This window comes from Meleagris gallopavo, unplaced genomic scaffold, assembly GCF_905368555.1.
Source record: "Meleagris gallopavo unplaced genomic scaffold, MGAL_WU_HG_1.1 scaffold_2, whole genome shotgun sequence".
Lineage (NCBI taxonomy): Eukaryota > Metazoa > Chordata > Aves > Galliformes > Phasianidae > Meleagris > Meleagris gallopavo.
Window position 1 is genome coordinate 93,760 of NW_028147016.1, and position 15,082 is coordinate 108,841.

Here is a 15,082-nt window from a genome sequence, read left to right on the forward strand (position 1 = left end):
GCAGTGCAACCTCAGTGGGGGTGGAAACATCGAGCTGAGCGGGGCGGACGATGTGTTGGGAGGATGGGGAGGCGTCTGGGGGGAGATGGAAAGGATGGGGGAAAGGAGGGCAGCCGGGGGGAGATGGATGGGATGGGGGAAAGGAAGGCGTCCGGGGGGAGATGGAAAGGATGGGGGAAAGGAAGGCAGCCGGGGGGAGATGGATGGGATGGGGGAAAGGAAGGCAGCTGGGGGGAGATGGGTGGGATGGGGGGAAAGGAAGGCGTCCGGGGGGAGATGGAAAGGATGGGGGAAAGGAAGGCAGCCGGGGGGAGATGGGTGGGATGGGGGAAAGGAAGGCAGCCGGGGGGAGATGGGTGGGATGGGGGAAAGGAAGGCAGCCGGGGGGAGATGGAAAGGATGGGGGAAAGGAAGGCAGCCGGGGGGAGATGGATGGGATGGGGGAAAGGAAGGCAGCCGGGGGGAGATGGGTGGGATGGGGGAAAGGAAGGCGTCCGGGGGAAGATGGAAGGGATGGGGGAAAGGAAGGCAGCCGGGGGGAGATGGATGGGATGGGGGAAAGGAAGGCGTCCGGGGGGAGATGGATGGGATGGGGGAAAGGAAGGCGTCTGGGGGGAGATGGAAGGGATGGGGGAAAGGAGGGCGTCCGGGGGGAGATGGGTGGGATGGGGGAAAGGAGGGCGTCCGGGGGGAGATGGAAGGGATGGGGGAAAGGAAGGCAGCCGGGGGGAGATGGATGGGATGGGGGAAAGGAAGGCAGCCGGGGGGAGATGGAAGGGATGGGGGAAAGGAAGGCGTCCGGGGGGAGATGGGTGGGATGGGGGAAAGGAAGGCAGCCGGGGGGAGATGGGTGGGATGGGGGAAAGGAAGGCAGCCGGGGGGAGATGGATGGGATGGGGGAAAGGAAGGCAGCCGGGGGGAGATGGGTGGGATGGGGGAAAGGAAGGCAGCCGGGGGGAGATGGGTGGGATGGGGGAAAGGAAGGCAGCCGGGGGAGATGGGTGGGATGGGGGAAAGGAGGGCAGCCGGATGGAGATGGAGAGGATGGATCCTCGAGTCCCGCTTGGTTTCCGTGGTTGGAAGAGACGATTCTATCAGTCTGTGATTTTGGGGCACGGGGGGTTGTGGGGCATTTGGGGGGGGGTTACATGGTGAGAAGTCATGGGGTGGAGGTTGTGGAATTGTGGGGTGGGCAGTTACGGGGTGGGGATGGTGAGGTGGGAAGGCATTTGGGGTTACGGGGTGGGAAGGCAGGGTTACGGAGGGGGCTGCGAGTTGGGAAGGCATTGGGGGTTATAAGGTTGGGATGGGGTTATGGGGTGGGGATGTAGGGGTTGTGGGGTGGGGAGTCACTGGAGCTACGGGGTCGTGGGGTGGGGAGTCGTTACGGGTTGGAGGGGGGTGGGAAGTCATGAGATGATGGGGGATTTATGGGGTAGGGAGGGGAGTTACGGGGAGGGAAGCTGTGGGTTTATGGGGTGGGAGTTATGGGGTGGGAATGGGGGTTGTGGGTCACAGTGGGGAGGATTTGGGGCAGTTTTGGGGTGCCCTAAATGCACCGCGGGCTCTCTGGGGGTGTCAGTGTTGTAGGGACGACAGTCAGGAGCACCTTTGGGTGACATTTGGGTCCAATTTGGGGCAATTCTGGAACAATTCTGGTGCTATTTGGGGCGCTCTGAAGGCACAGCGGGGTTCTTAGGGGATTTCTGGGGCATTTGGGGGTCAGCAGTGCTGGGGTGTCGGGAGCACCTTTGGGTGACATTGGCTCTGCTTTGGGGTCATCGGGGGCACCCCAAATCCACCCGGGGTGGATGTCAGGATGCTCCTGACATCGCCACAGAACACCCCCCCGCCCCCCCCCAGTAATTCTATGGGGATTCCCTATGGGGTCACTGAACCACCCCCACCCAAAATAACCCTATGGGGTCTCCAATACCACAAGTAACCCTATGGGGTCTCTGAGCCCCCCACCCGAATAACACTCTGGGGTCTCGAGCTCCCCAGGACACCCCCCAAATACACCTCATGGGGTCTTTGAAACCCCCCAATAACAGTACAGGATCTCCAACATCCCAAAATAACCCTATGGGGTCTCTGTGCCGCCCCATATCCCTCTGGGGTCTCTGAGTCCCCCCAAAATAACGCTCTGCCGTCTCCAAGCCTCCCAACACTGCTATGAGGGCTCTGAGTCCCCCCCAAATAATCCTACGGGGTCTCCAATACCCAAAAACACCTCAACGGGGTCTCTGAGCCCCCCAGTAAGGCTACAGGGCCTCCAGCACCCCAACATAACCCCATAGGGTCCCTGAGCCCCCCAGTAACACTACAGGGCCTCCAACACCCCAACATAACCCCATAGGGTCTCTGAGCCCCCCAGTAAGGCTACAGGGCCTCCAGCACCCCAACATAACCCCATAGGGTCCCTGAGCCCCCCTAGGACACTCCCAACTACCCCTATGGGGTCTGTAAGTCCCCCAGCAACGCTATGGGGGCTCCGAGTCCCCCTCCCCCCCAAAATCACACTACAGGGGCTCTGAGCCCCCCAGTAAGGCTACAGGGCCTCCAGCACCCCAACATAACCCCATAGGGTCCCTGAGCCCCCAGTAACACTACAGGGCCTCCAGCACCCCAACATAACCCCATAGGGTCCCTGAGCCCCCCAGTAAGGCTACAGGGCCTCCAGCACCCCAACATAACCCCATAGGGTCCCTGAGCCCCCCAGTAAGGCTACAGGGCCTCCAGCACCCCAACATAACCCCATAGGGTCCCTGAGCCCCCCAGTAACGCTACAGGGCCTCCAGCACCCCAACATAACCCCATAGGGTCCCTGAGCCCCCCAGTAAGGCTACAGGGCCTCCAGCACCCCAACATAACCCCATAGGGTCCCTGAGCCCCCCAGTAAGGCTACAGGGCCTCCAGCACCCCAACATAACCCCATAGGGTCCCTGAGCCCCCCAGTAAGGCTACAGGGCCTCCAGCACCCCAACATAACCCCATAGGGTCTCTGAGCCCCCCAGTAAGGCTACAGGGCCTCCAGCACCCCAACATAACCCCATAGGGTCCCTGAGCCCCCCTAGGACACTCCCAACTACCCCTATGGGGTCTGTAAGTCCCCCAGCAACGCTATGGGGGCTCCGAGTCCCCCTCCCCCCCCAAAATCACACTACGGGGGCTCTGAGCCCCCCAGTAAGGCTACAGGGCCTCCAACACCCCAACATAACCCCATAGGGTCCCTGAGCCCCCCAGTAACACTACAGGGCCTCCAGCACCCCAACATAACCCCATAGGGTCCCTGAGCCCCCCAGTAAGGCTACAGGGCCTCCAGCACCCCAACATAAGCCCATAGGGTCTCTGAGCCCCCCAGTAACACTACAGGGCCTCCAGCACCCCAACATAACCCCATAGGGTCCCTGAGCCCCCCAGTAAGGCTACAGGGCCTCCAACACCCCAACATAACCCCATAGGGTCTCTGAGCCCCCCAGTAAGGCTACAGGGCCTCCAGCACCCCAACATAACCCCATAGGGTCTCTGAGCCCCCCAGTAAGGCTACAGGGCCTCCAGCACCCCAACATAACCCCATAGGGTCCCTGAGCCCCCCATCCCACCCCAATGGATGTCGGGATGCACCTTTGGGTGCCAACGCCTCCAACTTGGGTCCACTTCTCAGCCCTTTTGGCACTTCCTGACCAACCCTCCCAATTTCCAGCCTCACCCCCCTCCCCATCAAACCCCCCCCCCCCATCATTTAGGGGTGCTGAAGCCTCCCTCCCCGATTTCCCTGCAGGGGGAGGTGATGAATCTGCTGATGTTCCTTTCGACGTGGGACGGCAAGGTGCCGCAGCCAGCCATCCTCAAACCTCGCCCGCTCTGGACGGGGAAGCAGATCTTCTCGCTCATCATCCCTGGTCACATCAACTGCATCCGAACCCACAGCACCCACCCCGACGACGAGGACAGCGGGCCCTACAAGCACATCTCCCCAGGGGACACCAAGGTTGGGGGGGGTCCCGGAAGGGTCCGGGGGTCCTGAAGGAGTGGGGTTGGGGGGGTTGGGGGGGGTTATTTAGGGGGGTTTATTAGAGTCGCTATGGTGTCACTGGGGGGGGCTCAGAGACCCCTAAATAGGGGGGTATTGGAGACCCCGTAGTGGTGCTTGGGGTATCTGGGGGGCTCAGAGCCCCCGTAGTGTGATTTTGGGGGGGAGGGGGACTCGGAGCCCCCATAGCGTTGCTGGGGGACTTACAGACCCCATAGGGGTAGTTGGGAGTGTCCTAGGGGGGCTCAGGGACCCTATGGGGTTATGTTGGGGTGCTGGAGGCCCTGTAGCCTTACTGGGGGGCTCAGGGACCCTATGGGGTTATGTTGGGGTGCTGGAGGCCCTGTAGCCTTACTGGGGGGCTCAGGGACCCTATGGGGTTATGTTGGGGTGTTGGAGGCCCTGTAGCCTTACTGGGGGGCTCAGAGACCCTATGGGGTTATGTTGGGGTGCTGGAGGCCCTGTAGCGTTACTGGGGGGCTCAGGGACCCTATGGGGTTATGTTGGGGTGTTGGAGGCCCTGTAGCCTTACTGGGGGGCTCAGGGACCCTATGGGGTTATGTTGGGGTGTTGGAGGCCCTGTAGCCTTACTGGGGGCTCAGGGACCCTATGGGGTTATGTTGGGGTGCTGGAGGCCCTGTAGCCTTACTGGGGGGCTCAGGGACCCTATGGGGTTATGTTGGGGTGCTGGAGGCCCTGTAGCCTTACTGGGGGCTCAGGGACCCTATGGGGTTATGTTGGGGTGCTGGAGGCCCTGTAGCCTTACTGGGGGTCTCAGAGACCCCGTTGAGGTGTTTTTGGGTATTGGAGACCCCGTAGGATTATTTTGGGGGGACTCAGAGCCCTCATAGCAGTGTTGGGAGGCTTGGAGACGGCAGAGCGTTATTTTGGGGGGACTCAGAGACCCCAGAGGGATATGGGGCGGCACAGAGACCCCATAGGGTTATTTTGGGATATTGGAGATCCTGTACTGTTATTGGGGGGGCTCAAAGACCCCATGAGGTGTATTTGGGGGGTGTCCTGGGGAGCTCAAGACCCCAGAGTGTTATTGGGGTGGGGGGCTCAGAGACCTCATAGGGTTACTTGTGGTATTGGAGACCCCATGGGGTTATTTTGGGTGGGGGGTGGTTCAGTGACCCCATAGGGAATCCCCATAGAATTACTGGGGGGGGGCGTTCTGTGGGGTCAGAGACCCCATCCCATTATTTGGGGGCTCAGTGACCCCATAGGGTTACTGGGGGAGGGCTCAGAACCCCTGTAGAGTTCCTTTGGGATATTGCAGACCCCATACCCTTATTTTGGAGACTCAGTGACCCCATAGGGTTGCCTTGAGGTATTGGAACCCCCATAGAATTACTGGGGCTGAAGGGGCTGGGATGTTCTGTGGGGTCAGAGACCCCTACCGTTATTTGTGGGCTCAGTGACCCCATAGGGTTATTGGGGGGGGGTTCAGAACCCCTGTAGAGTTCCTTTGGGATATTGAAGACCCCATGGAGTTGTTGTGGGGCTCAGTGACCCCATAGGGTTATGGGGGGAGACTCAGAACCCCTGTGGAGTTCCTTTGGGATATTGCAGACCCCATAGCATTATTTGGGGGCTCAGTGACCCATAGGGATATGGGGGGGGGCTCAGAACCCCTGTAGAGTTCCTTTGGGATATTGGAGACCCCATAGCATTATTTGGGGGCTCAGTGACCCCATAGGGTTATGGGGGGGCGCTCAGAACCCCTGTAGAGTTCCTTTGGGATATTGCAGACCCCATAGCATTATTTGGGGGCTCAGTGACCCATAGGGTTATGGGGGGGGGCTCAGAACACCTGTCGAGTTCCTTTGGGATATTGGAGACCCCATAGCATTATCTGGGGGCTCAGTGACCCCATAAGGTTATGGGGGGGAGCTCAGAACCCCTGTGGAGTTCCTTTGGGATATTGCAGACCCATAGCATTATCTGGGGGCTCAGTGACCCCATAGGGTTATGGGGGGGGGGGCTCAGAACCCCTGTGGAGTTCCTTTGGGATATTGGAGACCCCATAGCATTATCTGGGGGCTCAGTGACCCCATAGGGTGGCCATTATTTGGGGGCTCAGTGACCCCATAGGGTTATGGGGGGAGACTCAGAACCCCTGTAGAGTTCCTTTGGGATATTGCAGACCCATAGCATTATTTGGGGGTCAGTGACCCCATAGGGTTATGGGGGGGAGCTCAGAACCCCTGTGGAGTTCCTTTGGGATATTGCAGACCCCATAGCATTATTTGGGGGCTCAGTGACCCCATAGGGTTATGGGGGGGGGGCTCAGGACCCCTGTGGAGTTCCTTTGGGATATTGCAGACCCCACAGCATTATCTGGGGGCTCAGTGACCCCATAGGGTTATGGGGGGGGGCTCAGGACCCCTGGAGAGTTCCTTTGGGATATTGCAGACCCATAGAGTTGTTGTGGGGCTCAGTGACCCCATAGGGTTATTGGGGGGGGCTCAGAACCCCTGTGGAGTTACTTTGGGATATTGGAGACCCCATAGCATTATCTGGGGGCTCAGTGACCCCATAGGGTTATGGGGGGGGGCTCAGGATCCCTGTGGAGTTCCTTTGGGATATTGGAGACCCCACAGCATTATTTGGGGGCTCAGTGACCCCATAGGGTTATGGGGGGGGGCTCAGGACCCCTGTAGAGTTCCTTTGGGATATTGCAGACCCATAGCATTTTTTGGGGGCTCAGTGACCCCATAGGGTTATGGGGGGGGGGCTCAGAACCCCTGTGGGGTTACTTTGGGATATTGGAGACCCCATAGCATTATCTGGGGGCTCAGTGACCCCATAGGGTTATGGGGGGGGGCTCAGAACCCCTTTGGAGTTCCTTTGGGCTATTGCAGACCCCACAGCATTATTTGGGGGCTCAGTGACCCCATAGGGTTATGGGGAGGGGCTCAGAACCCCTGTGGAGTTCCTTTGGGATATTGCAGACCCCATAGCATTATTTGGGGGCTCAGTGACCCCATAGGGTTATGGGGGGGGGCTCAGAACCCCTGTGGAGTTACTTTGGGATATTGGAGACCCCATAGCATTATCTGGGGGCTCAGTGACCCCATAGGGTTGCCTTGAGGTATTGGAACCCCCATAGAATTACTGGGGCTGAAGGGGGCTGGGATGTTCTGTGGGGTCAGAGACCCCCTACCGTTATTTGTGGGCTCAGTGACCCCATAGGGTTATTGGGGGGGGGTTCAGAACCCCTGTAGAGTTCCTTTGGGATATTGAAGACCCCATAGCATTATTTGGGGACTCAGTGACCCCATACCATTATCTGGGGGCTCAGTGACCCCATAGGGTTATGGGGGGGGGCTCAGAACCCCTGTGGAGTTCCTTTGAGATATTGCAGACCCCATAGCATTATTTGGGGGCTCAGTGACCCCATAGGGTTATGGGGGGAGACTCAGAACCCCTGTAGAGTTCCTTTGGGATATTGCAGACCCCATAGCATTATTTGGGGGCTCAGTGACCCCATAGGGTTATGGGGGAGACTCAGAACCCCTGTCGAGTTCCTTTGGGATATTGCAGACCGCATAGCATTATTTGGGGGCTCAGTGACCCCATAGGGTTATTGGGGGGGCTCAGAACCCCTGTGGAGTTCCTTTGGGATATTGCAGACCCCATGGAGTTGTTGTGGGGCTCAGTGACCCCATAGGGTTATGGGGGGAGACTCAGAACCCCTGTAGAGTTCCTTTGGGATATTGCAGACCCCATAGCATTATCTGGGGGCTCAGTGACCCCATAGGGTTATGGGGGGAGACTCAGAACCCCTGTGGAGTTCCTTTGGGATATTGCAGACCCCATAGCATTATTTGGGGGCTCAGTGACCCCATAGGGTTATGGGGGGGGGCTCAGGACCCCTGTGGAGTTACTTTGGGATATAGCAGACCCCATAGCATTATTTGGGGGCTCAGTGACCCCATAGGGTTATGGGGGGGGCTCAGAACCCCTGTGGAGTTCCTTTGGGATATTGCAGACCCCACAGCATTATTTGGGGGCTCAGTGACCCCATAGGGTTATGGGGGGGGGCTCAGAACCCCTGTGGAGTTCCTTTGGAATATTGCAGACCCCATGGAGTTGTTGTGGGGCTCAGTGACCCCATAGGGTTATGGGGGGTGGCTCAGAACCCCTGTGGAGTTCCTTTGGGATATTGGAGACCCCATAGCATTATCTGGGGGCTCAGTGACCCCATAGGGTTGCCTTGAGGTATTGGAACCCCCATAGAATTACTGGGGCTGAAGGGGGCTGGGATGTTCTGTGGGGTCAGAGACCCCCTACCGTTATTTGGGGGCTCAGTGACCCCATAGGGTTATTGGGGGGGGTTCAGTACCCCTGTAGAGTTCCTTTGGGATATTGCAGACCCCATAGCATTATTTGGGGACTCAGTGACCCCATAGGGTTATGGGGGGGGGGGGCTCAGGACCCCTGTGGAGTTCCTTTGGGATATAGCAGACCCCATAGCATTATTTGGGGGCTCAGTGACCCCATAGGGTTATGGGGAGGGGCTCAGAACCCCTGCGGAGTTCCTTTGGGATATTGCAGACCCCATAGCATTATTTGGGGGCTCAGTGACCCATAGGGTTATGGGGAGGGGCTCAGAACCCCTGTGGAGTTCCTTTGGGATATTGCAGACCCCATAGCATTATTTGGGGGCTCAGTGACCCCATAGGGTTATGGGGGGGGCTCAGAACCCCTGTAGAGTTCCTTTGGGATATTGAAGACCCCATAGCATTATTTGGGGACTCAGTGACCCCATAGGGTTATGGGGGGGGCTCAGAACCCCTGTGGAGTTCCTTTGGGATATTGCAGACCCATAGAGTTGCTGTGGGGCTCGGAGGCTCCATGGCCTTACTGTGAAGTACTGCTGATCCCGCAGCGTTATTGGGAGGGGGCTCCGATTCCCCCCTAGCGTTACCGGCTGGGTCGGGGGGGGGGGGTTCAGCTTTTTGGGGGTTTCCTGCCTACTGCCCCCCCCTGCGAGGCTTTTTTTCCCCCCACGCAGGTGGTGGTGGAGAACGGGGAGCTGATCATGGGCATCCTGTGCAAGAAGTCCCTGGGCACCTCGGCCGGCTCGCTGGTGCACATCTCCTACCTGGAGATGGGCCACGACACCACCAGGCTCTTCTACAGCAACATCCAGACCGTCATCAACAACTGGCTGCTCATCGAGGGTAGGGGGGGCTGGGGGCTGCGGGGGGGGGTGGGGGGGGTTTGGGGTGGGTGGGGGTTGGGGTGGGTGGGGGGTGGGGGGGTTTGGGGTGGGTGGGGGTTTGGGGTGGGCGGGGGCTGGGGGCTGGGGGGGGTTTGGGGTGGGCTGGGGCTGGGGGGGGTTTGGGGTGGGGGGGGGTTTGGGGTGGGTGGGGGCTGGGGGGGGGGGGGGGTGGGGGGGGCTGGGGGCTGTGGGGGGGGGTGGGCTGGGGCTGGGGGCTGGGGGGGGGGGGTGGGGGGGGTTGGGGTGGGGGGCTGGGGGGGGTTTGGGGTGGGTGGGGGCTGGGGGCTGGGGGGGGGGGGTGGGCTGGGGCTGGGGGGGGTTTGGGGTGGGTGGGGGCTGGGGGCTGTGGGGGGGGATGGGGGGGGGTTTAGGGTGGGCTGGGGCTGGGGGGGGTTTGGGGTGGGGGGGGTGGAGGCTGGGGGGGGGGGTGGGGGGGGTTTGGGGTGGTGGGGGGGTGGGGGGGGGGGGGGATTTGGGGTGGGTGGGGGGGGGGCTGGGGGGGCTTTGGGGGGGGGGGGTTTGGGGGGGGCGGGTGGGATTGGGGTGGGGGGGGTTGGGGGGGGGCGGGGGCTGGGGGGGGGGGGGTTGGCGGGGTGGGTGGGGGGTTGGGGGGGTTTGGGGGTGGGCGGGGGGGTTGGGGGGGTTTGGGGGGGTGGGGGGTGGGGGGGGTTGGGGTAGGGGGGGCTGGGGGCTGGGGGTGGGGGGCGTTGGGGGTGGGTGGGGGTGGGGGTTGGGGGGTTGGGGTGGGGGGGGGGTGGGGGGGGTTGGGTGGGGGGGGTGGGGTTGGGGGGAGTGGGAGGGGTGGTGGGGGTTGTTGGGGGGTTGGGGGGTGGGGGTGGTGAGGAGGTTGGGGGGGGTGGGTGGGGTGTGGGGGGTTGGGGGTTGTTTGGGGGGGGGGGGAGGGGGGGTTCTTGTGGGGTTGGGGATGTAGGGGGGCCGTTGGGGGGGTGTGAGGGGACGTGGATGGGAGTGGATGTGGGATGTGGGGGGGCCCCCACCGCTTTATGGCACAGTGGGAACCCAGGGACGTGAGGACAACCCCACCCCCAACCTCTCCCCAGTTTCAGGCCAGACTGACGCCCCCTCCTCCATCATGGAACCCCCGTAGAATTACTGGGGGGGGGGGGGGGGGGCGTTCTGTGGGGTCAGAGACCCCCTACCATTATTTGGGGGCTCAGTGACCCCATAGGGATATGGGGGGGGGCTCAGAACCCCTGTGGAGTTCCTTTGGGATATTGAAGACCCCATAGCATTATTTGGGGGCTCAGTGACCCCATAGGGTTATTGGGGGAGGGCTCAGAACCCCTGTGGAGTTCCTTTGGGATATTGCAGACCCCATAGCATTATCTGGGGGCTCAGTGACCCCATAGGGTTATGGGGGGGGGCTCAGAACCCCTGTGGAGTTCTTTGGGATATTGAAGACCCCATAGCATTATTTGGGGGCTCAGTGACCCCATAGGGTTATGGGGGGTGGCTCAGAACCCCTGTGGAGTTCCTTTGGGATATTGCAGACCCCATAGCATTATTTTGGGGCTCAGTGACCCCATAGGATTATTGGGGGAGGGCTCAGAACCCCTGTGGAGTTCCTTTGGGATATTGCAGACCCCATAGCATTATCTGGAGGCTCAGTGACCCCATAGGTTTATTGGGGGAGGGCTCAGAACCCCTGTGGAATTCCTTTGGGATATTGCAGACCCCATACCATTATCTGGGGGCTCAGTAACCCCATAGGGTTGCCTTGAGGTATTGGAACCCCCATAGAATTACTGGGGGGGGGGGGGGAGGGACATTCTGTGGGGTCAGAGACCCCATACTCCCCATTTTATGCCATAACAGGCACCTCTAAGGCACCCCCCCCCCCTTCAACCAGAGACCCCTTAGAGACCCACAGGGATTGGGGTCCAGATACGGGGTGGGAGTCTGCGCCCCCCCCCCCCCCCCCTTCCCCCCCCCCTTATGACCCCCATTTTTCACCCCCCCCCCCACCCCGTCCCCCCCAATCCCAGGTCACACCATTGGCATCGGGGACTCCATCGCTGATGCCAAGACGTACCAGGACATCCAGAACACCATCAAGAAAGCCAAGCAGGACGTCATCGAGGTGGGGGGCGGGGGGGGGTCTTGGGGTCCAGGGGCCTTTTGGGGGTGGGGGGGAGGGTTGGGGTTGGGGGGATGGGGAAATTGGGGGGGAGGGGGGGGGGTGTTGGGGTCCAGGGGCCTTTGGGGGTGGTGGGGAGGGTTGGGGTCCGGGGGGATGGGAGAAATTGGGGGGAGGGGGGGAGGGTTGGGGTCCGGGGGGATGGGAGAAATTGGGGGGGGGGGGGGGGGGGGGCGGGGGGGTCTTGGGGTCCAGGGGCCTTTGGGGGGTGGGGGGAAGGGTTGGGGTCCGGGGGGATGGGAGGGGAAATTGGGGGGGGGGGGGGCGGGGGGGTGTGTGGGGTCCTGGGGCCTTTGGGGGGCGGGGGGGAGTGTTGGGGGTCGGGGGGATGGGGGAATTGGGGGGGGGGGGGGGGGGGGGTGTTGGGGTCCAGGGGCTTTGGGGGGGGGGGGGGGGGGGTTGGGGTCGGGGGGATGGGAGAAATTGGGGGGTGGGGGGGGGGGGGGGGTCCAGGGGCTTTGGGGGGGTGGGGGGGAGGGTTGGGGTCCGGGGGGATGGGAGAAATTGGGGGTGGGGGGGGCAGAGGGCTGGGGGATGGGGGGATTTGGGGGATTTGGAGTCTGGGGTTGAGATTTGTGGGGTCTGTGGGGCGTTTGGGGGGGGGGGGGGGGTATTGGGAATTGGGGGGGGGGGGGGTCGTGGGATTTGGGGTTTTTTTTTTTTTGAGGGTGTGGAGGGAGCTGGGAGGTGTGGGGTCAGGGGGGGATTTGGGGTCGGGGTCGGTTGGGGGTCTGCGGGGGGATTTGGGGGGTGGGGGCTCCTGGGTGGGTTTGGGATCGGGGGAGGGGGGGATGGGGGGGGACTGGGGAGCTTGGTGGGGGGGCTTTGGGGTCTGGGGTTTGTCGGGTGGGATTTGGGATCTGCAGGGATTTGGGGTCCTTCTGCGGGGTTTCGAGTCTTTCTGTCTCTGTGGGTTTGTGGGGTCCTCTGTGGGAGTTCGGTGCCGTTTATGGGATTTTGGGGTTCCTACGTGAGGTTTTGTGCATCTCTACGAGATTTTGGGTCTCTCTGGGATATTGGTGTCTCTCTTTGGGGTTTTGGTGCTCTCTATGGGGTTTTGGTGCTCTCTATGGGATTCTGCTGCCGTTTGGGGGATTTTTGGTCCCGTTTTGGGTTTTTCTCACCCCTCTCTTAGGTTTTGGGTCTCTCTGGGATATTGGTGTCCCTCTATGGGGTTTTGGTGCTCTCTATAGGATTTTGGTGCTCTCTACGGGATTCTGCTGCTGTTTTGGGGATTTTTGGTCCCATTTTGGGTTTTTCTCACCCCTCTCTTAGGTTTTGGGTCTCTATGGGGTTTTGGTGCTCTCTATGGGGTTTTTGGTGCTCTTTATAGGATTCTGCTGCTGTTTTGGGGATTTTTGGTCCCGTTTTGGGTTTTTCTCGCCCCTCTCTTAGGTTTTGGGTCTCTCTGGGTTATTGGGGTCCTTCTATGGGCTTTTAGTGCTCTCTGTGGGGTTTCGGTGCGCTCTATGGGGTTTCGGTGCTCTCTATAGGATTTTGGTGCTCTCTCGGGGATTTTGGTCCCGTTTTGGGTATTTTGGGTCCCATTTTGGGTTTTTCTATGCGCTCTCTTAGGTTTTTGGTCTCTATGGGGTTTCGGTGCTCTCTATGGGGTTTTGGTGCTCTCTATGGGATTCTGCTGCCGTTTGGGGGATTTTTGGTCCCATTTTGGGTTTTTCTCACCCCTCTCTTAGGTTTTGGGTCTCTCTGGGGTTTTGGGGTCCTTCTATGGGCTTTTAGTGCTCTCTGTGGGGTTTCAGTGCACTCTATGGGGTTTCGGTGCTCTCTATGGGATTTTGGTGCTCTCTATGGGATTCTGCTGCCATTTGGGGGATTTTGGTCCCATTTTGGGTTTTTCTCACCCCTCTCTTAGGTTTTGGGTCTCTCTGGGTTATTGGGGTCCTTCTATGGGCTTTTAGTGCTCTCTGTAGGATTCTGCTGCTGTTTGGGGGATTTTTGGTCCCGTTTTGGGTTTTTCTCACCCCTCTCTTAGGTTTTGGGTCTTTCTGGGATATTGGTGTCCCTCTATGGGGTTTGGTGCTCTCTATAGGATTTTGGTGCTCTCTACGGGATTCTGCTGCTGTTTTGGGGATTTTTGGTCCCGTTTTGGGTTTTTCTCACCCCTCTTGTTGGTCTCTTGGGTTTTGGGTCTCTATGGGGTTTTGGTGCTCTCTGTGGGGTTTTGGTTTGTGCTCTATATGGGATTCTGCTGCTGTTTGGGGGATTTTTGGTCCCGTTTTGGGTTTTTCTCACCCCTCTCTTAGGTTTTGGGTCTCTCTGGGTTATTGGGGTCCTTCTATGGGTTTTTGGTGCTCTCTATGGGGTTTGGGTGCTCTCTATAGGATTTTGCTGCTCTCTTTGGGATTTTGCTCCCGTTTTGGGGATTTTTGGTCCCGTTTTGGGTTTTTCTCACCCCTCTCTTAGGTTTTGGGTCTCTCTGGGGTTTTGGTGCTCTCTATGGGGTTTTGGTGCTCTCTGTGGGGTTTTGGTGCTCTCTATGGGGTTTTGGTGCTCTCTATGGGATTCTGCTGCTGTTTTGGGGATTTTTGGTCCCGTTTTGGGTTTTTCTGCCCCTCTCTTAGGTTTTGGGTCTCTCTGGGTTATTGGGGTCCTTCTTTTGGGGTTTGGTGCTCTCTGTGGGGTTTCGGTGCTCTCTATAGGGTTTTGGTGCTCTCTATGGGATTTTGGTGCCTTTTTGGGGAATTTTGGTCCCGTTTTGGGTTTTTCTCACCCCTCTCTTAGGTTTTGGGTCTCTATGGGGTTTTGGTGCGCTCTATGGGGTTTCGGTGCTCTCTATAGGATTTTGGTGCTCTCTATGGGATTCTGCTGCCATGTTTGGGTTTTTGGTCCCGTTTTGGGTTTTTTCTCAGCCCTCTTTTAGGTTTTGGGTCTCTCTGGGTTTTGGGTGTGCCTCTATGGGGTTTTGGTGCTCTCTATGGGATTTTGGTGCTCTCTATGGGATTCTGTTGCCGTTTTGGGGAATTTTGGTCCCGTTTTGGGTTTTTCTCACCCCTCTCTTAGGTTTTGGGTCTCTGTGGGGTTTTGGTGCTCTCTATGGGGTTTCGGTGCTCTCTATAGGATTTTGGTGCTCTCTATGGGATTCTGCTGCCGTTTTGGGGATTTTTGGTCCCGTTTTGGGTTTTTCTCGCCCCTCTCTTGGATTCTGGGTCCCCAATCCCACCCTGGGTTGCCGCAGGTGATTGAGAAGGCCCACAACAACGAGCTGGAGCCCACCCCAGGCAACACGCTGCGGCAGACCTTTGAGAACCAGGTGAACCGCATCCTCAACGACGCCCGCGACAAACCGGCTCCTCTGCCCAGAAATCCCTCTCTGAGTACAACAACTTCAAGTCCATGGTGGTCTCAGGGGCCAAGGGGTCCAAAATCAACATCTCCCAGGTATTTGGGGAGGGTCCTGGGTGGGTTGGGGGGGGTCCCCGTGAGCTCCGTGGGGTTTGGTGGATCTCGTGGAGGGGGGTCTGGCGATGGTCCGTGTGCTCCAAGGCCAACGTCTCCCAGTTTTGGGGGATCCTGGGGCATCTTTAGGGTTCCCAGGGGGTCTTGGGATCCTAGGGGGGACTGCAGGAGCTCTGTGGGGTTGGGGAGGGTACCTGTAGGGTTTGGTGGATCTCGTGGAGCGGGGTCTTTTTGGGGG

At 59.5% G+C, this 15,082-nt stretch overlaps 1 protein-coding gene across 1 annotated transcript in view; it reads left to right on the top strand.

Annotated features, from left to right (window-relative positions):
* The window catches only part of LOC146542029 (DNA-directed RNA polymerase II subunit RPB1-like), a 50,407-nt gene that overhangs the window by 31,232 nt on the left and 4,093 nt on the right, over positions 1-15,082 (top strand). Inside the window, exons 11-14 of the mRNA XM_085215056.1 lie at positions 3,785-3,994; positions 9,060-9,228; positions 11,276-11,370; positions 14,624-14,846. Of these exons, the coding sequence (XP_085071182.1) occupies positions 3,785-3,994; positions 9,060-9,228; positions 11,276-11,370; positions 14,624-14,846 (697 nt within the window). The remainder of the gene's footprint in view (positions 1-3,784; positions 3,995-9,059; positions 9,229-11,275; positions 11,371-14,623; positions 14,847-15,082) is intronic.